Genomic DNA, 27,442 nt, shown 5'->3' on the forward strand with positions numbered 1-27,442 from the left:
TTTCCTTGGCTTTTATGGAGTTCTTAACTTCCCTTGTCAGTCATGGTTGCTGAGTCCTGCCATTTGAGAATTTCTTCTGTGGGACATATCTATCTTGCACCTTGTGAACTATTCCCAGAAACCACAGCCACTTTTGTTCTCCCTAGCTCTCTAAATTCTCTTTTCAGGACCTCATTGCTTTTCTTTCCTATTTCATTGGTACCAATACATCTGGCTGCTCTCCCTCCAGTCCACCTGGGCAAGTTCATCTCGCATGCCTCTATAATTCCCTCTATTCCATTGCAATACTGATATATGTGACTAATGCTTCTCCCTCTCAAATTATAGTATGAATTCAATCATATTATGATCATTGCATCCTAATGGTTCCTTTACATTAAGCTCCCTAATAAGGTCAAGGTTATTACACAACACCCAATCTAAGATAGGCTTTGCCCAAGTAGGCTTGAGCACAAGCTGTTCTTAAAAGCCATCTAGTCAGCATTCAACAAATTCCTTCTCTTGCAATTCGACATCAACCCAATTTTCCCAATCCCCTTTGCATATTGAAGACCCCATTACAATTGTGACATTACCCTTACTACATGCTCTTTCAAGCTCCCTTTGCAATCTCAACCCTGCATCTTGACTACTATTTGGAGGCCTATATATGATTCCCATAATGTTTTATTTTACCCTTGCGGTTTCTTAACTCCACCCACAAAGACTCAACATTCTCTGACCCCATGTCATCTCTTTCTAAAGATAGAATTCCATCTCTTACCAACAGAGCCACACCACCGCCTATGCCTTCCTGTCTGTCCTTACAATACAAAGTATATCCTTTGACAGTACGCTCTCAACTATGACCTTCTTTCTGCCATGACTCAGTGATGCCCACATCGTCATACCGACCAACCTGTAATTGCACCAAGAGTTTGTCCACGTTATACTGAATGGTCAGCGCATTTAAATACAGCACCTTCATATTACATCATCTACTTGTAAACCTGCTGGCTCATCCTCAGCTCTATCATACTGGCTCCCATCCCCCTGCTGGATTAGTTTAAACCACTCCCAACAGCTCTAACAAACCTGCCCTCAAGGCTATTGGTCCCTCTCAGATTCAAGTGCAAACCTTCCTTTTGTACAGGTTACATCTGTCCCAGAAGAGGTCCCAATGATCCAAAAACCGGAATCCCTACCCCCCACTCCAATTCTTCAGCCATGCATTTATCTGCCACCCACTCTATTCCTATCCTCACTGTCGTGAAGCGTGTTGGGTCTGTTTTTACCTCCTTCTGGGTTGCCTTTGGGTATCAACAGTCTGAGTTCCGGAGTGTGCTCACAGTTCCCCCAACATGGGAGCTGGGCAGGAGAGTAAAAGCAGCCAGGTATGTTCAAAACAGAGGCCACGCCTGAAGGCATTTTCCCCGAACTGTGCCAATGCTTCCATTCCCCAACTATCCCACACACCAATCACTGGGAGCTGATGTTTCGTCCAATCCAATCACTGTTTGCTCTGGAGTTCTGGTCCAATCAGCACACCTTACCCTAAAGGAATGGCATCAGCTGTCACCTTTGGCACTGTGGGATAGAATGGGAGGAAGTTTCAGGCTAGCGATGGGTGTCACAGTTCTGTCTGGTTGCTGGTCAAGGGATGGGACAGGAGGCACCGAGACAAGGCTCTGATCTCAGACGGAGAAAGTGGTCACTGAGCACATCACCTACAATATTGTTTCATTGTGATTTAAAAATAAAGTGGAAATGGCCATCTCTGGGGAGTGTTTGCTGATTTGAGTCCAGAGGGGTTGTGGGCAGCAGGGACACACACAACAATGATCAGTAGGCAGGGTAGCCGGGTAGCATAGTGCTTAGGGTGACGCGGTTACAACTCGGGTCTTTATGGACTTCGTTCCATTCCAGTGCCACTGCAAGGGGTTTGTAAGCTCCCCCCGTGTGACCCTGTGCGTTTACTCCGGGTGCTCCAATTTGCTCTCACAGACCGAAGACGTAGGTTGCAGCAAAGCAGCGTCCATGATCAGGGACCCCCTCCACTCAGGTCATCCTCTCTTCTCACAGACACCATCGGTAAGGAGGTACAGGAGGCTCAGGGCTCACACCAGCAGGTTCAGCAAACAGTTACTACCCCTCAACCATCAGGCTCTTGAACCAAAGGGGATAAATAACTTCACTGGCCCCATCACTGAACAGTGGGAATGGGCAAACTCCACTCAGACAACAGTGGAAGTCGGGATTGAACCTGCATCTCTGGAGCTAGCTGCTCCTATGTATTTGACTGATAATCGTGAGATTGATAAACTGATAAATGGTTTATTTATTAAAATACTATTTTACAAAAACATTGTTTTGTATACCATGCATACAGACTGTTTCATCATATCAGTGCATTGAGGCACAAGGGGAAACAGGGAAAGGTCCAAAGTTTTGCTTTAGTTTTGTCGCATCCACATGGAAACACACACAAAATACTGGAGGAACTCGGCAGGTCAGGCAGCATCTGTAGAAATGAACAAGCAGTCGATGCTTTGGACCGAGACTCTTCTTCAGGACTGGAAAAGAAGGGGGAAAATGCCAAAATAAAAAGGTGGGGGGAGGGGAAAGAGGACAAGCTAGAAGATGATAGGTGAAGCCAGGTGAGTGCGGGGGGGGGGTGGGTGATGTAAAAAGCTGGAAGGTATTAGGAAGAAAAACCTCCCCCTCCCACCTGATTGCACCGATCACCTTCCCCACCCCCACCTTTTTGTTCTGAAATCTTCCCCTTTCCTTTCCTGACCTGATGAAGGGTCTTGGCCCAAAACTTCAGCTGTTTATTTCTATCCATAGATGCTGCCTGATCTGCTGAGTCAGTCAATGGGTCCTGATCCTGTTGCCTGTCGACGTTTCCCTCCCGAGATGCTGCCTGACCCACAGATCCTCCAGTATTCAGTGTGTGTTGCATTAGACAGCTCTCTGACAGATGGCAGAGGACACTGTCTGCCAGGTAATTAAAGATGAAAAACTAGATTTATTTGAAAATAAATCAAATGGACTACCAGAGACTTAACCGGCTGGTGGTGTAGTGGTATCCATACCGGACTTTGGGTGGTCCTGGGTTCGAAACCAGCCAGCTCCTTGCACGATTTCCATCTGTGCTGGGTTGAGTGTCGAGCTAGCAACTCGGCCTAGTAAAAAAAACAGACAAAAATGCTAAAGAAACAGCAGGGTTGCTGCCTAATGCACCAGAGGGCACGGAAAGGGACAACAGCAACTACAGACTTACTCCCAGGACAAAGTGGCTAGTACAAGGGGGTGTAATTTTAAGGTGATTGGAGGAAAGTATAGGGGGGGGATTGTCAGGGGTAAGTTTTTTTAAACAGAGTGGTGGATGTGTGGAACGCGCTGCCAGCAGCGGTGGTAGAGGCAGATACGTTAGAGAGACTCCTAGATGGGCACATGGATGATAGAAGAATGGAGAGCCATGTGGGACAGAAGGATTAGGTTGATCTTTGAGTAGATTAAAAGGTTGGGTCAACATCCTGGGCCGAAGGGCTCGTACATGCTTTAATGTTTGATGATTTACGAATGGCAGATGGAATTTAATTCAGGCAAGTGTGCAGTGATGGACTTTGGGAAGTTAAACAAGGAGTGGGAGGGTCTGTAATGTTCTATGTTTACATGGGTCTACAATCACAGACAAGTGCAACGTGTTGCAGTTTGGCAGGACCAACCAGGGTGGGTCTAACACAGTGAATGGTAGGGCACTGAAGAGTGTGGTAGAACAAAGGAGTCTGGGAATACAAGTCCATAGTTTGTTGGAAATGGCGTCACAGATAGATAGGGTTGTAAAGAAAGCTTTTGGCACATTGGCCTTCATAAATCAATGTACTACTGGGTACAGGAGATGGGATGTTATGTTGAACTTGTATAAGACGTTGGTAAGGCCTAATTTAGAGTACTGTGTGCAATTTTAATCACCTACCTACAGGAAAGATGTAAACAAGTTTGAAAGAGTACAGAGAAAATTTACAAGGATGTGCCGGGTCTGGAGGACCGGAGTTATCAGGGAAGATTGAATCGGTTAGGACTGTATTCTTTAGAACGTTGAAGATTGAGAAGGGATTTGATAGAGGTACACAAAATTATGAGGGGTACAGATAGGGTAAGAGCAACTAGGCTTTTTCCACTGAAGTTAGGTGGGACTATAACCAGAGGTTGTGGGTTAGGGTGAAAGACGAAGACCTTAAGGGCATGGCAGAGAAGATACAACAGACTGAACGGCCTAATTCTTCTCCTATGTCTTACAGTTTTACTCACCTCCCATCAGAATGCCCTCTCTCTGATTTTCTGTGCTCTATCACTAGTCCTACTCGCTCTGTTTTACACATTCCTGCAAGACAAAGGTTTCCTCTGTATCTCAGTACATGTGACAAGCATAAAACAATTTCAATTGCAGCTCCGTCTGTTACTCAACCCCGTCCATTCATCAACGACTCTCCTTCTCCACCAGTCAACACTCACCCATTTCTCTATCAGTATCACACATTCACACACTCACGCTCTCTCTCTATCTCCCACTCCCTGTTTTTGTCTTTATCTCCCCCCTCTCTCCCCATCTGTTTGTCCCTCTCTCACACTCTATCTCCCTGGCAGCTTCCTCTGTTCCTCTCTTCTCTGCCTCTCTCCCTCCTTGTCATTCTGTCCATCTTTCTGTCTCTCATACTCTCACCCTCTCTGTCTCTCATATACACTCTCTCTCCGTCTGTCTCTTCAATCTCTCACCCTTTTTTTACACCATCTCTCACTCCCTCTCATCCACTGTATCTCCCTTTCACTCTCTCCTCCTTCCCCCATCCTCTCTCTCCCTCTTTCTTCCTCCCTCTGACCTTCTCTCTCCCTTTCCTCTCTCCTTTGTTGTCCCTCTCTCCATGTCTTTCTCTCTCTCTCTCTCCTTCTGTCTTTCTGTCTCTTTCTCTCACTATGTGTCTCTCCCTCTGTCTCAGAGAGTCTTTCTCTCTCCCCTCCCTCCCTGGACCAGGAACAGCATTCTGCTGAAGAATTTAACGGGTGAAGCAGTATCTGTCTCATTTCTGCCATCGCTATTATAAACTTCGCTCCCTCTATTCACTCTGTTTCTGTTCCCCCCCCCACCATCATTCCCAAGACCTGTTTTACTAAACTCTTCCCAACTGACTCTGCCCGTTTATACTCCATTGGATCGAGCACATTCCTGCACCCTCTTTTATTAAACCCTCTCTTCTTCACTGTATTTCCTCTCCCTTCTCTCATCCTCTCTCCCCTTTTTTCTCATCCTCTTTCTCTCAACCACCCCTCTTTATTTCTCTCTCCCTCCATCTCCCTCTCTCTATCCCCCTTTCCCTTTCTCCCACATTCTCCATCCCCGCCCCAAGATCCTCTCTCAATGTACATTTTGTTCTCATCCGATCGCATTCCTGTACCGTCACTCAACTCTAACCCTCCTTTCCTCCCCTCCCTCGCTTCCTATCTTCCTCTCTCTCTCACCCTTGTACCCTCTTTCTCTCTCTCTCCCACATTCTCCTTCTCCTCTCTCAATCGTTCCCTTCTCCCTTTCTGTGTGCAATTCATTTTTCCTTCACCAATCAACTTCCCAGCTCCTTGCTTCATCCCTCTCCCTCCAAGTTTCACCCATTGCCTGGTGTTTCTCTCTCCCCTCCCCTTTCAAGTCTACTCCTCAGCTTTTGTTCTCCAGTTCTGCCGAAGGGTTTTGGCGTGAAATGTCGACTGTACTCTTTTCCATAGAACTCTGCCTGGCCTGCTGAGTTCCTCCAGCATTTTGTGTGTGTTGCTCATTTTTTTCTGATCACATTCCTATGCTCCTGTCATTAAACTCGCTCTTTCCCACTCTCTCTCTCACCCACCCTCCACCCCCTCTCATTCCCTTTCCCTTCTCACTCTATTCTTTTCTGATCACAGTCCTGTGTTCCCTGTCATTAGACCCTCTCTCTCACCCTCCCTATCCCCTCCCTCCCCCACACTCCCTCCCCCCACCCTCTCTCCCTCCCAACCTCCTCCTCTCACACTCTCCCTCTCCCTCCCTATCCCATACCTCTCCCTCCCTCCCTATCCCATTCTCCCTCCCTCTCCCTCCCTCCCTATCCCACTCTGCCTCTTCCTCCCCCTCCCTATCCCACTCTCTCTCCCACCCTCCCTATCCCACACTCTCCCTCTCCCTCCCTCCCTATCCCACACTCTCCCTCTCCCATACTTCTCCCACCCTCCCTATCCCACACTCTCCCTCTCCCTCCCTATCCCACACTCTCCCTCTCCCTCCCTATCCCATACCTCTCCCTCCCTCCCTATCCCATACCTCTCCCTCCCTCTCCCTCCCTATCCCACTCTCCCTCCCTCCCCCTATCCCACTCTCTCCTTATCCCATTCTCCCTCTACCACCCTCCCTATCCCACTCTCCCTCTCCCATCCCAACCCTCCCTCCCTATCCCACTCTCCCTCTCCCACCCTCCCTCCCTATCCCACTCTCCCTCTCCCACCCTCCCTCCCCCTCCCTATCCCACTCTCCCACCCTCCCCCTCCCTATCCCACCCTCCCTCCCCTCCCTATCCCACTCTCCCTCCCTCCCCCTCCCTATCCCACTCGCCCTCCCTCTCCCTCCCTCCCCACCTCTCCCTATCCCACTCTCCCTCTCCCACCCTCCCCCTCCCTCCCTATCCCACTCTCCCTCCCTCCCCCTATCCCACTCTCTCCTTATCCCACTCTCCCTCTCCCACCCTCCCTCCCTATCCCACTCTCCCTCTCCCACCCTCCCTCCCTATCCCACTCTCCCTCTCCCACCCTCCCCCTCCCTATCCCACTCTCCCTCTCCCACCCTCCCTATCCCATACTCTCCCTCTCCCTCCCTATCGCATACCTCTCCCTCCCTCCCCCTCCCTATCCCACTCTCCCACCCTCCCCCTCCCTATCCCACCCTCCCTCCCCTCCCTATCCCACTCTCCCTCCCTCCCCCTCCCTATCCCACTCGCCCTCCCTCTCCCTCCCTCCCCCTCCCTCCCCACCTCTCCCTATCCCACTCTCCCTCTCCCACCCTCCCCCTCCCTCCCTATCCCACTCTCCCTCCCTCCCCCTCCCTATCCCACTCTCCCTCCCTCACTCTCCCTCCCTCCCTCACTCTCCCACTCTCCCTCCCTCCCTATCCCACTCTCCCTCCCCCTCCCTATCCCACTCACTCTCCCTCCCTCCCCCTCCCTATCCCACTCTCCCTCCCTCCCTCACTCTCCCTCCCTCCCTCACTCTCCCTCTCTATCCCACTCTCCCTCCCTCTCTCCCTCCCTATCCCACCCTCCCTCCCCCCCTATCCCACTCTCCCTCCCTATCCCACTCGCCCTCCCACCCTCCCCCTCCCTCCCTATCCCACTCTCCCTCTCCCACCCTCCCCCTCCCTCCCTATCCCACTCTCCCTCCCTCCCCCTCCCTATCCCACTCTCCCTCCCTCACTCTCCCTCCCTCCCTCACTCTCCCTCTCTATCCCACTCTCCCTCCCTCCCTATCCCACTCTCCCTCCCCCTCCCTATCCCACTCTCCCTCCCTCCCTCACTCTCCCTCTCTATCCCACTCTCCCTCCCTCCCTATCCCACTCACTCTCCCTCCCTCCCCCTCCCTATCCCACTCTCCCTCCCTCTCTCCCTCCCTATCCCACTCTCCCTCCCTCTCTCCCTCCCTATCCCACCCTCCCTCCCCTCCCTATCCCACCCTCCCTCCCCATCCCACTCTCCCTCCCTCCCCCTCCCTATCCCACTCGCCCTCCCACCCTCCCCCTCCCTCCCTATCCCACTCTCCCTCTCCCACCCTCCCCCTCCCTCCCTATCCCACTCTCCCTCTCCCACCCTCTCCCTCCCTCCCTATCCCACTCTCCCTCTCCCACCCTCCCCCTCCCTCCCTATCCCACTCTCCCTCTCCCCCTCCCCCTCCCTCCCTATCCCACTCTCCCTCTCCCCCCTCCCTCCCCCTCCCTATCCCACTCTCCCTCCCTCCCTCACTCTCCCTCCCTATCCCACTCTCCCTCCCTCCCTCACTCTCCCTCTCTATCCCACTCTCCCTCCCTCCCTATCCCACTCTCCCTCCCTCCCCCTCCCTATCCCACTCTCCCTCCCTCCCCCTCCCTATCCCACTCTCCCTCCCTCCCTCACTCTCCCTCTCTATCCCACTCTCCCTCCCTCCCTATCCCACTCTCCCTCCCTCCCCCTCCCTATCCCACTCTCCCTCCCTCCCCCTCCCTATCCCACTCTCCCTCCCTCCCCCTCCCTATCCCACTCTCCCTCCCTCCCCCTCCCTATCCCACTCTCCCTCTTATCCCACTCTCCCTCTACCACCCTCCCTATCCCACACTCTTCCTCTCCCTGCCTCCCAATCCCACACTCTCCCTCTCCCTCCCCATGTCTTTCTCATCCCCCTTTCCCTCTCTCTCAGTGTGCACTCTGTTATTTTCCTGTGCCCCTGTCATTAAACTCCCCACCCTCAGCCGGCCGGAGCACCTTTCCCGCATGTAGTGTCCGCCCGGTGCGGTCTCCCCGCCCCGCCTGACGTCAGCGGCCCCGGGGTGGGGGCGGCTCCCGGTGCGGCAGCTGGGACTGGAGCGCGGGTAGCGGACACTCCGAAGGCGATGGCCGGTAGCCCGGAGGCGTCGGCGGGCCAGTACTGGCCGCCCAGCCGCGTCCAGGTGACGGTGCTGCGGGCCAGAGCACTGCGAGCGAAGGGCAAGCAGGGCAGCAGCGACTCCTTCACCATCATTCAGCTGGGCAAGGAGCGGTTCTGCACGGAGGTGGTGGAGCGGAGCCTGGAGCCGGTCTGGAGGGAGGAGTGCTGCTTCGATCTGCCGCCCGGCTGGCTGGAGACCGGCGCCGCCCTGCAGTTGCAGCTCACCGTCCATCACCGCTCGCTGATGGGGCTCGACAAGTTCCTGGGGCAGCTCACTCTCCCACTGGCCGCCGCCTACGAGGACAGCAGCAAGAAACCCAGGTGAGTGACTGTATCCCCCCCGCAAGCGTCCCAAGACAGGGGGAGGGAAAGATCCCTCCCACCGAGGGATCTGCTCATCTCCCAACCAGGGATGTGCTTGCCCCACAGAACATCCAACAAAGTTACCCCAAAACTTTCCCTAGCCATCTTGCAACTTTTGCCCCAACCTGTTTTGAGGGCTGATTCTCCCCCTTCCACCCTCTTCTCAAAATATTTAAGATTTGGGGGGAAGGGGGTCTTCATCAGGAACATGGACCATGCCTCTATCAACACAGCTGCTCAGTATTTGTTCCACCTAGCAGGTTGTTGTTTATTCTGGGGGTGGGGTGAAGGGAGGGAAGGGTGTGTGTGGGTTTGGATTGTGAGGACAACGATTACTTCCCCCCCTCTCCTTTCCTCAATTTCCACCCACTCCCTGCCCTGCCCCAATTCCATCACCTCCCCTGTCCTTCACCTCTCCATGTCCGCCCACCCCTTCCACTCTCTACCACGTACTGCTCAACCCCCCTCCCCACACCATTGATTACCCCCTACCCCATCTCTGCTCCAACTTTTCCCTCCCCCACCCCACTCTTCCCTTCCACACCCTCTCCTTCTTTACTGACCACCTCCCATGTTGGGCACTGACCTGAAGCACTTGCCCTCTCATCCAGGCAGCAGCCTGGTGAACCGCCTCTGCACCCTCTCCAAAGCCTCCACATCCTTCCTCTAGCGGTTAACCAGACTGTACGTGGTGTTCGAAATGTGGCCTAACATGGGTGGGGTTGGGTCCAGTCAGATGGGTTGGGAGAGGCAGGACAGGGTGGGTGGGGAGCCAGGCTGCCAGGGGGTTTTCCACACTCTTGCCCCGTGTGCGCGGATCAGCTGGTTGTGTTCCACAGATGCTGTAAGTGAACATGTGAAGGTGACAGTACCAAGCAGTGTGCCACATGCAGGCAATGCCGAGCATAGAAACAGCATGGACACAGGCCTTCAGCCCATCTAGTCCATGCCAAACTATTGGTCTGCCTAGTTCCATCAACCTGCACCTGGGACCATACCCCTCCCGCCCAGGTACCTGTCCAAATTTCTCTTAAATGTTTAAATGGAACCCGCATCCACCACCTCTGTGCTTCCAGCCTCTGAGTGAAGAACTTACTGCTCAGATTCCTCTTAAACATTTCACTTTCACCCTTAACCCATGACCTCTGGTTTTAGTGCCACCCAGCCTTGGTGGAAAAAGGCCTGATTGCAGTCACTCTATCTACACCCCTCTATTTTGTGTACCTCTGTCCAATCTCCCTTCATTCTCTTACACTCCAGGGAATAAGGTTCTAAACTAATCTTTCCCCATAACTCGGGTCCTGAGTTCTGGCAACGTCCTTGTAGGCAGATACTTTAATGCTGTGTTCACACACCGGGCGAGTACTGAAGCAGCCTGTAACCCACACCTCTGTCGACCTCGATCACCTCAATCCTAGCCCTTGCCCGTTACTCCCTTTCTGGGTGAGATACATACTCACACACCTCTCCGAACTCAACACAGGGCTGTTGCGTCCAGTCCCACTCCATCCTCCCCCCTCTGATCCAAAGAACTTAGAGGGATATTGGTCAAAGGCTGGGAAGTGGGATTAATTTAAATCTATCTTGGTTGGCATGGGTCAAAGTTTATGCCAAAGGGCCTTTTTCCGTACTATAGAACCCTGTGACACAGGACTCTGTGTCCCAACCCTCATTATTTTTCACTACCCCCCCCCCAACCTCCTAGCCTCCTGCTTCCTCCAGTCCACTTTCTCTGTTCCCCCGCTCCCCCTTCCCCTTCTCCTCACTGTAGGGACATTTAAGAAACTGCTAGACAGGCAAATGGTTGGTAGGAAAATGGAGGGCCATGTAGGAGGGAAGAGTTTCAGGGGTTCCCAATGACTTTTTTATGCCATGGGCCAATACCCAGGTTTATCCTCGAGTGGGTTAAAGCTCGGTGCAACATCATGAGCCAAAGGGCCTATGATTTTGTTCATTCTCTGGGATGTGGAAGGAATAAGGAGGCAGTGCTCAGGGATTCGTGGGCTGGTCAGAAATGGGAGGGGAGGGTTAGATTGATTTTAAGATTAGGTCAATAGTCAGTACAACATTGTAGACCTGTGCAGTACTATACTGTGAGGTGGATAGACTCTCCCTTACTGGAGGTGGTCATTGCTGGCATAACACTTGCCAGCCCATGCTTGAACGTAATCTAGGCCTTCCTGCATGCAATCAGGTTCAAGTTTATTGGAGCGCAATGGTTAGCACAACACTTTACAATACAGATGACCCAGGTTCAATTCCTGCCGCTGCCTGTAGCTGTCCCCGTGACTGTGTGGGTTTTTGTCCAGATGCTGCGGTTTCCTCCCACGGTCCAAACACTTACAGGTTGGTGGGTCAATTGGTCATTGTCCTATGATTAGAAGAGGAATAAATCGGTGGATTGTTGGGTGGCATAGCAAGAAGGGCCTGTTCCGCGCTGTATCTCAATTAATACAAAATAAATCAATCTGTCTGTACATATGTACAATCAAATTCCTCCAGGCCACGGTGCACCCACAATGCATATATCACACACAGCACAGAAAACAAAATATTACCATAAATAAGTGAATAAAATACCATTCAAAGTACATGTAGTTCACAGCATGAGTAAGCAGCCCTCATGTGCTTCATCAGCTGAGTTTTTGTAAATGGAATTGAGCAGTGTGCAGGCACCAGCCCTTCTGACAGGGAAGGTCACATCCCCCTGTATTGGTTTGTTATTGTCACAGGTGTAGCAGAAGATCATCGTCATCATTATGTGCCGTGTCATATGACATCATCATTATGGGCCTTGTCGTGTGTCATGGACGATCATGGTCTTTCCATTACCATGATTGTTCCTGGCAAATTTTTCTACAGAAGTGTTTTGCCATTGCCTTCTTCTGGGCAGCTTCTTTACAGGACTGGTGACCCCAGCCATTATCAATACTCTGCAGAAATTGTCTGCCTGGCGTCAGTGGTCGCATAACCAGGACTTGTGATGTGCTCCAGCTGCTCGTACGACCGTCTGCCACCTGCTCCCATGGCTTCATGTGACCCTGATCCGGGGGGCTTAGCAGGTGCCATACCTTGCCCAAGGGTGACCAGCAGGCTAGCGAGGGAAGGATCTCCTTTCGCGTCCTTTGGTAGAGACGCATCTCCACCCTGCACCCCAGTACAGAAGGCACACAAGCCGAAAAGCTTGTACGACCAGGCTCAAGGACAGCTTTTATCCCACTGTTAACAAGCTCTTTTAGACTCTTGGCGTCGCAGTTTACCTCCTTATGACTTTGCACTTCCTGCACTGCACTTTCGCTACTCTCCAATCAGATTCCTTCTTCTCCAGCCCTTTAACTTCCCCTTTAACTCCCAGCTTCTTACTTCATCTCCCCTCCCCCACCCACCTGGCTTCACCTATCACCTTCAACCTGTCCTACTTCCCCTCTCCCCACCTCCTTATTCTGGCTTCCTCCTCTCCTTCCTCTCCAGTCCTGATGAAGTGTCTTGGCCCAAATTGTTGACTGTTTATTCACCTCCATAGGTGCGGCCTCGCATGCTGAGTTCCTCCAACATTTGTGTGTGTAGCTCTGCACTTTTTTGGTAGCTTTTACCCTTTATTCTGCATTGCTATTGTTTTACCTTGTTCTAGTTCAGTGCTCTGTGTAATGATTTGATCTGTACGAGCAGCGTTGCAGCACCATCTCCATTGCGTATGCATGTGGTTGCCAGATTTAGCAATACGGCCTAACCTAATCTTGCAGCATTTCCCTTGAGTTGATGCTCTACTCAATACCGGAACTCAGTGCCGCCCTCCTGGGGAAACCTGCGGGTGGCCGGTGGTAAGGATCAGCCAGAGAGACTGAATAGGATGCCGTGGTGGCGTAGCAGCTACCACGACACTAGTGCAGCTCGGGCCATTGGAGTTCAGAGTTTAATTCCAGCGTCCTCTTTAAGAAAGTTTGTACTTTCTTCCTAAGTGCGTATGGGTTTCCTCCCACAGTCCAAAGGTGTACTGGTTCGTAGGTTAACTGGTGATTGTAAATTGTCCCGTGATTAGGCTGGGGTTAAGTAGATGGCTTGCTGGGGGGTGCAGTTCGTTGAGCCTGAAGGACCTGTTCCGTGTTGTATCTCTGAATAAGTACTACATAAATAATGAGACTGCGATGAGCTGGTGTGATCTGCAAAGTGCTGCTTGGAGGGGCGGTGAAAGCAGGCTCAAGAAGGAAGCAGAAAGGGCGGTCTACTTCTCTTGTGTGGTTTGGTGATGGGTGTACAGTACACCGATTGTGCAATCGAGCTTTCATTCTCCAGGCACACACACTTGAGGAACGAGCCCTTGGGTGAGTCACAGTGGAGCAGTCAGTAGAACTGCCGTCTCGCAACTCCAGAGACTTCGGTTCGAACCCAACTTCGGACGCTGTCTGCGTGGAGTTTGCATGTTGTCCCTGTGACCACTTGGGTTTCCTCCACGGGCTTTGGTTTCCTCCCACGTCCCAAAGGCTTGTGGGTTTCCACAGTAAATTGGCAGTAGTGTATCCTGGTACGATAAGGTGGGCACTTCACCTTGCAATCGACCTCATCTTGACCACTCACCATACTGTCTGCCTGCACTGCGCTTTCTCTGTAACTGTAACACTCTATTCTGCATTCTGTTACTGTTTTCCCGTGTACTACCTCAGTGCACTGTTGTGACAAAATGATCTGTATGAGTAGCACGGAAAACAAGGTTTTATTTGTTTATTGAGATACAGCGTGGAACAGGCTCTACCGGCCCTTTGAGCCACGCTGCCCAGCAAATCCCCTAATTTAATCCTAGCCTAATCTTGGGACTATTTACAATGACCAATTAACCTATCAACCAGTAGGTCTTTGGACTGTGGGAGAAAACTGGAGCACCCGGAGGAAACCTCCGTGGTCACGGGCAGAAAGTACAAACGGCTTACAGGCAGCGGTGGGTACTGGAAACCGTTGTGCTAACCGCTATCAAGTCAAGTCACTTTTTATTGTCATTTCAACCATAACTGCTGGTACAGAACATAGTAAAAATAAGACAACGTTTTCCAGGACCATGGTGCTACATGAAGCAATACAAAAACTACATTTGACTACAGACCTCTCCAGGACTGCATAAAGTGCGCAAAACAGTGCAGGCACTACAATAAATAATAATAAATAATAAACAAGACAATAGGCACAGTAGAGGGCAGTAGGTTGGTGTCAAGCCAGGCTCTGGGTATTGAGGAGTCTGATGGCTTGGGGGAAAATACTGTTACATAGTCTGGTCGTGACAGCCCGAATGCTTCGGTGCCTTTTGCCAGATGGCAGGAGGGAGAAGAGTTTATATGAGGGGTGCGTGGGGTCCTTCATAATGCTGTTCGCTTTGCGGATGCAGCGTGTGGTGTAAATGTCTGTAATGGCGGGAAGAGAGACCCTGATGATGATCTCAGCTGACTTCACTATCCGCTGCAAGGTCTTGCGATCCGAGATGGTGCAATTTCCGAACCAGGCTGTGATGCAGCTGCTCAGGATGCTCTCAATACAACCTCTGTAGAATGTGGTGGGGCTAGGGGGTGGGAGATGGACTTTTCTCAGCCTTCGCAGAAAGTAGAGATGCTGCTGGGCTTTCTTTGCTATGGAGCTGGTGTTGAGGGACCAGGTGAGATTCTCCACAGGTGAACAGCAAGAAATTTGGTTCTCTTAACGATCTCTACGGAGATCTATGCTACAGTGCTGCACCGTGGTGCATGTGACAATAATAAACCAATTTCCCAATTTGGAATCAGGGTGGAGCGTAGTTGATAGGGACACTTAATGATATCAGAGATGAATGGGATAGATGTACAATTAGGGTAAGTGGGTGATAGATGGTCGGCATGGCCCCAGTGGCCTGGTGGTACATGCTATCAGGCTTTTCTATCTTCTGCCTGATGGTGGGGAAGAGAGAGTATCTGGGATGGGATGAGTCTTTGATTATGCTGGCTTGTTTACAGAGGCAGCAAGAAGTGTAAGACAGAAGCCTTGGAGGGAAGGCTGGCTCCTGTGATGAATGGTCACTATCTGAAATATGTTACTAGTGGTAATGGAATCTGATGTAATTACTGTGGTTAAGAGACAATTAGACAGACTCTTAAAATAGTCAACACGTAGAATTGTACAGTGCTGACAGAGGCAAATGGGATTCGTGGGAAGGAGGTCGGCATGGATGTGTGGGCTGAATGGCCTTCTGTGCTGTATGACTGAGGACTTGTGGTGTGTGGACAAACTGTGCTGTGGAACAGGACAACGGGTTTCCGGGTCCAACAAGGAATGCTAGAAAATAATCAGATTCCAAGTTGGCGGATTTGTGCTCTTTGCCCTTTGCCCTTCCACCACCCCCCCCATGACCCTACTGAAGGTTTTGAGGTCAGCTGTAACACCCCTTTCCAGAAAGTGCTGGATATACTCAGCAGGTCGGGCAGTATCTGTGGAAAGAGAAACAGTCCACGTTTCATCAGAACTGGGGAAGAGAGAGAGAGACAGACGCACAGAGCAACACTCAAAATGCTGGAGGAACTCAGCAGGTCGGGCAGCATCTGTGGAAAGCAAAACGGTCCACGTTTCGTCAGAACTGGAGAAGAGAGAGAGGGACAGACACACAGAGCAAGACTCAAAATGCTGGAGGAACTCAGCAGGTCAGGCAGCATCTGTGGAGGGGAATAAACAGTTAATGTTTCGGGCCGAGGCCCTTCATCAGAACGGAAAAGAAAGGGAGAAGAAGCCAGAATAAGAAGGTGGGGGAGAGAGTGTAAAGAGTACAAACTGGCAGGTAAAAGGTGAAACCAGGTGAGGGGGATGGTGGGTGGGTGGGGGAGGAAGATACAGCAGCTTTCGTTAGTACAGAAGAAGTGGGGATGTACAGTAGCTCAGTGGAAGGTTGCATGATTTGCATGTATGGGGCATCAGGGTTCAATCCCCAGCATCTCCATGCAGTTGGTCTTGAATTTTTTATAGAGAGTAGTGAGTGCATGGAGCACCCTGCCAGGGGTGGTGGAAGAGGCAGAAACGTTAAGAGACTTTTAAACGAGTCTCAGATAGGCACACCCATGGTAGGGAAATGGAGGGGTATGTGGAAGAGAAGAGTTAGATTGATCTTGGAGTGAGTTTGAAGGTTGGCACAACATCATGGACTGAAGGGTCTGTAATATTCTATGTTCTAAGATGGTGGTTGGGTGTGTAGAACAAAGACGTTATTTATGATAGGATGGACGGCATGTCAGCATTAACCAATCTCATTATCACTTCCTGGTGTTCTGTTTGTCAATGATAAGGCTGTGGGATCTCCTTGTTGGGTTGGACTTGTGCGAATAGACTATCACGTTGGCTCACTTTTCCTTATCCTGCCATTAAAGGTTTCCTGCAATTGCGTTTAATGCTACTTATCTGTTTTTGTGCTCTTGTATCTTTAAATAAATCCCAACATCAGGCTCTTGAACAAAAGGGATAGCAACACTCATTTGCCCATCCGTTGAGATGTTCCCATAACCAATGATCTAACTTTAACGACTCTATCTTGTTATTTCATGTTCTCATTATTTATTGCTATTTATTTATATTTGCATTTGCAGTTTGTTGTCTTCTGCACTCTGGTTGATCTTTCATTGATCCTGTTATAGTTACCCTTCTATAGATTTGCTGAGGATGCCCGCAGGAAAATGAATCTCGGGTTGTATCTGGTGAGCTATATGTACTTTGGTAATTAAATTTTCTTTGAACTTTGACCATTACTCTCAAAATCGGTAGTGTAACAGTTAGCATAATCGCTTTACGGTGCCAGCTGTGAGATCAGAGTTCGATTCTCACTGCTGTCTGTAAAGAGTTTGTACGTTCTCCCTGTGACTGTGTCAGTTTCCTCCCGGTGCTCTGGTTTCCTCCCACATTCCACAAGTGTAGTGGTTAGGGTTAGTGAGTTGTGCGCATGTTATGTTGGTACCGTAAGTGTGGCAACACTTGTGGGTTGCCCCCAGCACATACTTGGCCTGTGTTGGTTGTTGACGCAAAATGACACATTTCACTGTATGTTTCAATGTACATATGACATCATCATGTGTTGCGTTGTATGATGTGGGCTATCATGACCATCATTGTCTTGGCAAATTTTTCTACTGAAGTGGTTTGCCATTGCCTTTTGGGCAGTGTCTTTACAAGGTGGGTAACCCCAGTCATTATCAATACTCTTCAGAGGCTGTCTGCCTGGCGTCAGTGGTCACATAACCAGGACTTGTGATATGCACCAGCTGCTCGTACAACTCACATGGCTACACGTGATGCTGATCAGCGGGGTATGTAGGTGCTACACCTTGCCCAAGGGTGGTCCCTGTGATTGCGTATGTTTCTCCCAAGCTCTCTGGTTTCATCCTACATCCCAAAGATGTGCAGGTTTTAGATTAATTTTCCTGAATGTGGGAGTGAGGGGTAGAAATGGCAAGGAGGGGGTTGGGTTGGTAAGAATGGGGGGTGGGGGAGAAAAGGTTACAAGGAAAATCAGTAGGGGAAACTTTTTCCCTGTGGCCTGGCATAGGTGCAGTGAATTGAATGGCCTCCTATGTTGTAAGGAAATGTGGGACAACTTGACGTAAACCCTGAAGAGGACACTCTGTGCTTGAATCTGTCTTGTCACTCGTGGGATCTGATTACCAGTGATGATGGCAGAGTCAGATACATCAGGGACATTTTAGAGATGCTTAGACAGGCACGTGGATGAAATGCCACAAGATAATGTTTCAGCTCTACGAAACCCTGGTTACACCACACTTGGAATATTTTTTTAAATTTCAAAATATACTTTATTCAACAATAAATATACACAATAAATCATTTCAATAACTTCCCATCTTTTACATACATTTCCATTAAGTCAGTACATTATCCATATTTATGGCCACCCACGTGGCACTCTAGTAGCTCATTTTTCCATGTCATTATTGTGTTCGGTTCTGGTCCCTCATTATAGGAAGGATGTGGAAGCTGGCGCAGAGAAGATTTACCAGGGTGCTGCCTGGATTAGAGAGCACATCTTAATGCAGATGGGTTGACTGAGCTAAGGCTTTTCTCTTTGGAGTGAAGGAGGATGCAGGGTGACTTGATAGAGGCGTACAAGATGATAAGAGGCATAGACAGAGGGGACAGCCAGAGACTTTTTTCCAGGGTGGAAATGGCTAATCTGAGAGAACATAATTTTAAGGTGATTGGAGGAAAGTACAGGGGAGGGAATTTAGAAATAGGTTATTTACACAGAGAGCGGAGAGTGTATGGAATGGCCTGCCTGGGATCGTGGTAGAGGCAGATGCATTAGAGAAACTCTCAGATCGGAACATGGGTGATAGTGAAATGAAGGGCTATGTGGGAGCAAAGGGATTAGATCTTAGAATAGGTTAAAATGCACAATATCATTGGTTGAAGGGCCTGTACTGTGCTGTTAGTGTTCTCTGTTCTGTGAAAGGAAAATAGAGACTATGTGGGAGGGAAGGGTTAGATGGATCATGGTGTAGGTTAAATTGCTGGCACAACATTGTGGGCTGAAGGGCCTGTACTGTGCTGTTCTACAACCTTAACTCTGAACTCCTTCATACCCCTGGAAATCTTCCCCCACCCCTCCCTAGCAGATGAGAAATCTGGCTAAGGTTTGATTTGGTCAGTCATTTCCCTCACTGCTGTTGGCGGGATGATGAGGTCTGCACACTGGCTAAAGCATTGGTCACAAAACTAAAAGGTATCGTAGCTCTTGCATTTTATTTGTCTGCCTGCACTCTCTCTCTAACTGTAACACTTTAATCTGCAATCTACTTTCCTTTTTAGTACCTCAGTCTTAATTGTGGATGGCATGCAAACAAAAGCTTCTTGTGGTATCTGAAGAAGGGTCTCGGCCCGAAACGGCAACTGTTTATTCCTCTCTATAGGTGCTGCCTGACCTGCTGGGTTCCCAGCATTTTGTCTGTTCCTCGCTGTTTCAGTGCATAGAGTCATTCATCAATACAGCACAGACACAGGGTCTTCAGCCCCAACTATTTATGCCGACCACGTTGCCCACCCAGCTGGTCCTGATTTCCTGTATCCATTTAAGCCCCTCTCCTCTTTGAACCTCTCCAAGTGTTCTGCAGCAGTACTGAACTAATCCAATACCGATGTGACAAAGACACCTTTGGAACTCTCCAAGGACACAAAAGCCACCATCCATTTCCACTGGGGGTTTGCTGACTGGAGCCAGCCAGGACTGTTGGGGAGCGGGTGGGGCGGTAGAGGAGAAGTTGGGGATGGTGGTACAATGAACTATCCCAAGTAAGGGTTGACGACAATAATTTGCATTCTAATTGCTTGCTGATGAAAGATTAGCAAAGTGCTCCCGATAAGCAGCGTGCACTTAAAGGCTGAGTTATACTTGTGCGTACTAGCTTACGCTGTAGCCTACACAAGTGCGCTACGCCGTTGTAAACATTTATACTTGTGCGTTAGTGTGTCTGCGTCGCGCTGCAATTCACTGCCAAAACGCTAGTTGGCGGTGGGGTTTCTATGCCACTGCGTTGAGTTTCTTCGTGTTGAAACTCAACACGAAGAAATTCAAACTTCAAATAATGGTGACTGAAACTGAAGGAGGGTGAATTTTCTGTGCTTGTCCGGCCACTGAGAGACATGGATGAGGAAATGCATTTCAAATATTTTCAGATGTCGGCAGGTAGGTTTGACGATTTGGTTCATCGTCTCCAACTATTTATTTTGCATCAGTGTACGCACAGTATACTCAGAGGCTGGCAATCACCATTCGAGTTTTAGCTTCAGGTGGAAGTCAACAGGCTGTAGCAGCTAGCTACAAACTGGCATCAAGCACAGGGTCCTCCATAATTTTGGAGGTCTGTAAAGCTGTATGGAAAGCATTGCAGCCAGAGTTCCTTCCCTGCCCTTCAGTCCCCCAATGGGAAGCTATTTTAGCGTAGGAGGAAATGCGATGCTACCAAGCGGACAAATCACAGTTGTTGTGGTCTGCGTCGCCGCAACACATAGTTACATTTTTGGGGAGGTGTGTCAGGCTACGGCGTAGGGTACGGGGCTATGCCGTTGATTTGACGCACAAGTATAAATTGGCCTTATGTAAATGGTCAGGGGACATTTAAGAGATGACATGAAAATGGAGAGCGATGGGTTAGACTGATCTTAGTGGGTTAAGAGGTCAGCACAACATGTACGGGTGTTACAGTAGTATACTGGTTAGCACAATGCTGTTGGAGTGCCAGCAAACTGGGTTCATTTCTTACAGACTGTGGCAGGGAGTCTTCACGTTCTACTCATTACTGCATGGGTTTCCTCCAGGTGCTCCAGTTTCCTCCCACAGTCCAAAGACGTACTGGAGAGTAGGTTAACTGGTCATTGTAAATTGTTCTGCAATTAGGCTTGCGTTAAATAAATACGTTGCTGGAGTCGCAGTTCGTTGGGCCGGATGGTCCTGTTGTGTACTGTATCTCTAAATAAATAGAAATAAGTACATTGTCATGGGATGAAGTGTCTACCATGCTGTACTGTTCTATATCCTGAACAGGCACATGAACGTACAGGGAATGGAGGGATATGGATCATCTGCAGGCAGGAGAGATTTAGTTTAATTCAGCATCATGTTTGCCACAGACGTTGTGGGCCAAAGGGCCTGTTCTGTGCTCTCGTGGTTGGAGACAGAGGAACAGAGAGATTTGTCAGAAACCAAATCCCTCAGAGGTAAAGTTGGAAAGCATTTCTATATCCACATGAAAAACTAGCTGCTACAAACTGTGGCAGGTGATGCTTCAGCCGTTAACCCCAAGGCTTTTGATGGCCAAAGGTGTGGAAGGTCATGGGTTTAATCTGGGGAAATGGGATTGTTGTAGATTGGGACAACATCGATAGGATGGGCCAGTGGGCCTCTTTCTGACAATGTCTGTATTGAACAAGATGCTGAAAAGGCCGGCTGTCTGCAGAGTTTACTAATCAGAATATAAAACCCAACACAGTACAGGCCCTTTGGCCCTGATGACCTTTAAACCTACTCTAAGATCAACCTAACCCTTCCCTTTTACATAGATCTCATCCATGTGCCTATTTAAGAGTCTATTAAATCTCCCTAATGTATATGTCTCTACCACCAACCCTGGCAGGATGTTCCACGCACCCACCTCTCTGACATCCCTCCAGTCACCTTAAAATTAAGCCCACCCACATAGCCCTTTGTTTTTCTTTGATGCATGTGTCTCTCTAAGAGTCTCTGAAATTTCCCTTGTGAATCAGCCTATCTAACATGTTGAACGGGGGGCAGGCGTGAGGGGTGAAATGCCCTTCGGCCTTTGCTGGTGGGGGAGAGAGGAATGCAGTACATGGAGAGAATATCTGGGTCTGCGGTTTAGCAGAGCCTGGAGCTATGATGCTAAGGCCGTTAAGAGGATATTTCAGGATCTTGGCTCACGAGGCTTTGGAGTGAAATATGTTTTGCTTCTCATAGACAGTGGCTTAATATTCTGAGTCATCGCCCCTGTCAGAGCCCTGCATTCGACACACTGACACAGGGCTGCTGACACAGTGTGTTAGTGCTGAGTGTTTGGCCGAGCTGGACTCTGTCCAGCCTCTTCGTATTAAATGCTCTGCATCATGTGGCTATCTGTCAGGAATCTGGGAGGTTTTCTGAGACGGGCAGTGGGCTGGTGTTAAAACCCACAGACTGTGAACTTGTGCCAGCTATCATGACACACTGCATAGAACAATGCACACAAACTACTGGAGGAACTTGACAGGTCAGGCAGCATCTATGGATGGGGAATGAACAGTCAATGTTTTGGACTGTGGCCTTTCGTCAGGACTGGAAAGGAAGGATGAAGAAGCCACCTTTCCATCTCTTCCCCCCAGTGCCTCTCCTCCTTCCCTTTCTCCCATGGTTCAATCTCCTCTCTTATCAGATTCTTTCTTCATCCCTTTACTTTCCCACCTATTATCTCCATCTTATCCTCTCCATGCCCCTCCCCCACCACCACTTAACCAATTTCTCCCAACTTCCATTAATCTCTCCCTCCTCCCTCCTCCCCTTCTCCCTTTTCCCATTTCCCATTCCAGTTATCCTCTCACCTGCCGATCATCACCCTCTTGTTCCCCTTCTCTTTCCCTTTCTCCCTTGCTCCACAGTCCTCTCCTTTCAGATTCCTTCTTCTTCAGTCCTTTGCCTCTTCCACTTATCCCCTCTCAACTTCTTACTTCATAACCCCTCCCCCACTCACCTACCCTCCCCCTCACCTGGCTTCACCTATCACCTGGTAGCTTTTCCTCTTTCCCCTTCCCCCACCTTCTTATTCCAGCTTCTGTCCCCTTTCTTTCCAGTCCTGATGAAGGGTCTCGGTCTGAAACGTCGACTGTTAATATTCCCCTCTGTAGATGCTGTCTGGCCTGCTGAGTTTTTCCAGCATATTTTTTGTGCGTGTGTGTTGCTCTGGATTTCCAGCATCTGCAGAATCTCTTGTGTTTATGATGGCCCGCCTGCAAGCTTATTAAGTCATAATGGCCAGGGATAACGTGGTGAGTCCGTGGAGATCCCTGCCAGGTCTGGTGGTAGAGGCAGATACTTTAGGGACTTTTAAGAAACTTAGATAGGCACGTGGAAAAATGGAGGGCTCTGTGGGAGGGAAGGGTTAGATTGATCTTAGAGTAAGTTAAAAGGTTGTCACAACATCATAGGCTGAAGGGTCTATACTGTGCTGTCATGTTCTATGTTCTAATATGGATGGTCTTAGTCCTTTCCCCAGCACTGGGGAGTCCAAATCTAGTGGGCACAGGTATAAGAAGGGAGAGACTTAGAAGAGGCCCAAGATTTAACTTCTTTACACAGGGTAGTGAGGACCTGGAGTGATTGGTAGATGGCTTATCATTTTCACCTCTACCAAGATACAGCGAAGAGCTCGTCTTTCATTGTAGCAGAAATTCGATCACTCGAGTGACCCCACTCTATGCTGCTGGTGACCCCACGCATAGTTATCCTTCAAATATGCACCCTCTGATTAATCCAGCAATAGCTCAACTCTCACTCAGTTCAGCTCATTCCTCATTCAACCGTACGTGAATACAGCCAAATGAGACAGCTTTACTCTGGGGTCAAGGTGCAAAACACAATACTAACAGTCACACACGTCACAAAGCACACACAAGATGGCCAGCACAACATGCGCACGATAAAACAGTCCCAGAACTTGCCATAGGGCACATCTCCTGCCAAGCGAACACTGGAGGACTCCAGGACTCCAGCCTGGACGCTGCGCCACACCACCCGCAGTGGGGCGCACCAACCCCGCTGCCCCCACTCTCCCCCCCCCACCACCCCACCCAGCCCAGGCGACAGCACCGCTTGAGGTCCAGTCCTCGCACATACAGACAACAAGCCCATAAGGAATATCAATAAAAATACAACTTCACAAAATATCTACATGTACAGTCCAGACCCCCCAGCCCATCGAAATCTTCAGCCAACCACAATGGAGCTTGTCTTCTGGTGAGTGAATACTGGGGTCTGGGGGCCAGCACCGACTCCAGCCTCAACACCCAAATTCTTCAAGATTGAAGCGATGAAATTTCTGAAACTAAACCTAGTGATATCAAACATATTTAAACAGATTTAAGCAAAGTTAGGGAGAGGAAAGCGATTTCAAAGGTAATTAAACGGTCAACAAAAGATATGCCACCCGGCGATCCCTAGCTCTAACACTGCCCAAAGCAAAGCACGAACACAAAACTAAAACCTTTGCTTTCCATGCTCCCCTGCTCATGTGACTAACTACCATAATAAACGTGCAAGTCAGAATACAATGCAGATAGAAAACAGATGCATGGCTCTTCCAATTGCAGATCAAACCGTTACACAGTGCATTGAGCTAGAACAAGGTAGAACAATAAAAGAATGCAGAATAAAGTGTAAAAGCGACAGAGAAAGTGCAACGCACACAAAATGTTGGAGGAACTTGGCAGGTCAGGCAGCATCTATGGAGAGAAATAGACAGGACTTGATGAAGTGTCTCGGCCCAAAAAAACAGCTGTATACTCCCCTCCATAGATGCTGCCTGACCTGCTGAGTTTCTGCAGCATTTTGTGTGTTGCTCAGGATTTCCAGCGTCTGCAGAATCTCTTGTGTCTGTCTGTGTAAACAAAATGGGGTGCAGGTAAATGATAGCATGCAAGATAACAACAAGGTAGGTTGTGAGGTCAGGAGTCCATCTTGTCATACAGGAGGTCCGTTCGGGAGCCTGATAACAGCGAGGATGAGCTGCTGCAGGAAGTGATCAAGGTGGGTACAATTGCAACATTTTACAAACATTTCAATTGGTACATAGAGGGGTGGGCTTAGAGGGTTATGGGCCAGACATGGCCAACTGGGACTAGCAGGGAGGAAGTTGTGGTCAACATGTATTTGTTGGGCTGAAGGGCCTTTTTCCATGCTGCACCACTCGGTGACTCTATGACTTTGTGTTTTCCACAGCCCCTCATCGACCCAGAGAGATCAAAAACTAGAGATCTGAAATAAAGGCAAAAGCAGGAAACACTCAGCAGGTCAGGCAGCATCTGGGGAGACAAAACTATTCAAATCAGAATCAGGTTTTTAATCATTGACGTATGTCATGAAATTGGTTGTTTTGTGTCATAAGTACAGTGAAATACACAAAATATGCTATGAATTATAATAAGAACTATAGGCATCCATTAGTCTCATGAGACCATGGATTTGCGCCTTAGAAGGTTTCCAGGGCGCAGGCCTGGGCAAGGTTGTATGGAAGACCAGCAGTTGCCCATGCTGCAAGTCTCCCCTCACCACGCCACCAATGTTGTCCAAGGGAAGGGTGTTGGGACCCATACAGCTTGGCACTGGTGTTGTCGCAGAGCAATGTGTGGCTAAGTGCCTTGCTCAAGGACACACAGCCAAGGCTTGAACTAGCGACCTTCAAATCACTAGGTGAATGCCTTAACCACTTGGCCACGCACCAACCCAATAAGAAATATACTCTTACATAAATAGGTCATAGAATTTCAGGGTAATACAGTAGGGATACAGGCCCTTTGGCCCTTCTAGTCCATGCTGACCACGATGCTCACCCAACTAGTCCAAATTTACTGTATCCTAGTAAGTCTTGTCCCTCAGATGTTCCTATCATAAGTGCGTTCTACTTGATGCCTCATTTGGACAAATGTTGCCTTGTTGTCAAAGGTGTAACAGTACAAGAAGAGAGCAAAATGCTGAGGTACTGTTCACGGATTCGTGCACCATTCACACATCTGTTGGTGGAGGGGAAGAAGCATTGAGTGTGAGTCTTCCGACACCTGTACCTCCTCCCTCATGGTACCAATGAGAAGAGCGCATATCTGAGGTGGTGGGGGTCCTTAATAATGGATGCTGCCTTTTTCAAGGCATGGCCTTTTGTAGATGTCCTGGATGCTGGGGAGTCTAGTGCCCATGATGGAGCTGGCTGAGTTTACAACTCTCTGCAACTTTTTCAGATCCTGTGTGGTGGAGCCTCCACAGCGACAGTGATATACAATGGTCAGACTGTCCTTCACAGCTCCTCTATAGAAATTTGCTCGAGTCTTTGAGTCTACCAAGTCTCCTCAAAGTCCGAATGAAATATAGCCTCAGGCATGCCTTCTTTGTAATTGCATCAATATGTCGGGCCCGGGATAGATCTTCAGAAATATTGACACCAAAGTTCAAAGTACATTTATTATCAAAGTATGTATACATTGTACAATTTTGAGATTCGTCTCCTTACAGGCAGCCACAGAACAAAGAAACTCAAAAGAACCATTAAAAAAAGACCATCAAACACCCAATGTGCAGCGAGAGGGGATTAAAAAAAAACAAATCGTGCAAACAATAAAAGTAAGCAAATAGTCTTCAGAACAAAAATTAGTCCATAAACATGAAGCCTGAAGCAGGCTACAATGTCAGCCTTAGTTCAGTGCAGAGCCAAGCAAGCAGAACCGAACCGGCCCGACCCTCGCCTCTTGTCTCAAGACCTGCCTTTTCAATCCATCTGGCCTGATGTTTAAATCATCCAAAGGTCATGTTGTCCCTCGCTCTCGGACCCAGGCCCTGTCGCTTTGATACACTCTGGGCCTGGACCACACTGCCATGTTTCGGCCTGTATCCGAACTTTCCAAATCGGCTTGGCATTTAGATCGATCAAACCCCACTTTCAGTTCAGGTGTACAGGCCTTGAATTTGCCTCTCCCCTGCTCACCCAACTTTGCCGTGACCTCGCCTCGAATTTGCTCTGCCTCTGCACACTTCGACCCTCGGCCCAGCCTCGCCCTCGCTCTCCTCACCATTCTTTGCAGTGATTGTTCACCATAAATTTTAGAAGAAGCAGTGTTGTTAATGAAGTATTAAGTCGTATTCTTTGCCGCCAGTAGGTAGTCGCTGGGCTTCACCTGTGCCTCCTTAATCCAGATCCTATGTCAAAACTGGGAAGGAGGGAAACCCAGTCGTGATTACCAGCAGCAGTTTCCATTGACGACACGGTGTGCTGTCCCTACACTTTCTGGAAGATAGAACAGAGAACGCAGAACAGTACAGCACAAGGCAGGATCTTCGGCCCACAATGTTGCGTTGAATTGATTAAACCAATAACTCCTAATTAATCTCATCCCCTACCCTATACATCGACCATATCCTTCCCTTCTCTGTATATTCTTGTGCAGCTGTCTATTTAAGAGCATCCAAAGCTGTCTGCCTTCACCACCAGCCCTAGCTGTGCGTTTCAAACCCCCACCACCTCATTATTTTACTCACTTTTTGTACTGTTACACCTTGGACCTCCACCACTCTGTGTAAGAAAACAAAATTGTCCCTCACACCTATTTTGTACTCTGATCCTCTCACCTTAAATATGTGCTATATGCTTTTGTGGTGATTACTTGCTCAAAGACTGAGTCCTGGAGTTGACAGGCGCTTCCAAAATAACAAAGTTCCAAATTGGATAAAGTATGATTGATCCTTTATTACAAAGCACAAAAACGAAAAATCATATAGCGATTGTTTTTTTTAAAAATTAACAGAACTAAAATTAGTGATATAACAAAATAAGCTGTCTAATGAACAACTCACACAAAATGCTGGAGGAACTCAGCAGGCCAGGCAGTATCTATGGAAAAGAGTACAGTCGACTTTTTGGGCCGAGACCTAATAACTTTCTAGTTAGTGTCGTAAGCATGCTAGAGAAATTAACATTCTTAAAAACAGCCAACAAAAAACATATCGTCCTGTGGCTCACGCCAGCTCTAACTAGACTAAACTGAGCTAATGTAGACAAAGGGTGAATACATAATTATACTCATTTGCTTCTACCACACTCCAACCCACAAGACAGATTACCTATAATAAACACCACAACATAAAATACTATACAGA

At 49.0% G+C, this 27,442-nt stretch overlaps 1 protein-coding gene and 1 long non-coding RNA gene across 3 annotated transcripts in view; one reads left to right on the forward strand and one right to left on the reverse strand.

The window, feature by feature from the left end:
• Positions 1-2,779: 2,779 nt before the first annotated feature.
• Positions 2,780-9,732, reverse strand: LOC140196882 (uncharacterized). Of its 2 annotated transcripts, none has more exons than XR_011885827.1 (3): positions 9,620-9,732; positions 4,297-4,369; positions 2,780-3,164 (listed from the first exon to the last, which is right to left on the reverse strand). It is a non-coding gene; the product is annotated as an uncharacterized lncRNA (long non-coding RNA). The 2 variants fall into 2 exon arrangements; XR_011885828.1 differs by lacking the exon at positions 9,620-9,732 and adding an exon at positions 9,159-9,311.
• The window catches only part of LOC140196881 (uncharacterized), a 101,468-nt gene continuing 82,497 nt past the window's right edge, over positions 8,472-27,442 (forward strand). Inside the window, exon 1 of the mRNA XM_072256790.1 lies at positions 8,472-8,991. Within this exon, the coding sequence (XP_072112891.1) occupies positions 8,636-8,991 (356 nt within the window). The 5' untranslated portion in view covers positions 8,472-8,635. The remainder of the gene's footprint in view (positions 8,992-27,442) is intronic.

The sequence above is a fragment of the Mobula birostris genome, chromosome 4, assembly GCF_030028105.1.
Source record: "Mobula birostris isolate sMobBir1 chromosome 4, sMobBir1.hap1, whole genome shotgun sequence".
Lineage (NCBI taxonomy): Eukaryota > Metazoa > Chordata > Chondrichthyes > Myliobatiformes > Myliobatidae > Mobula > Mobula birostris.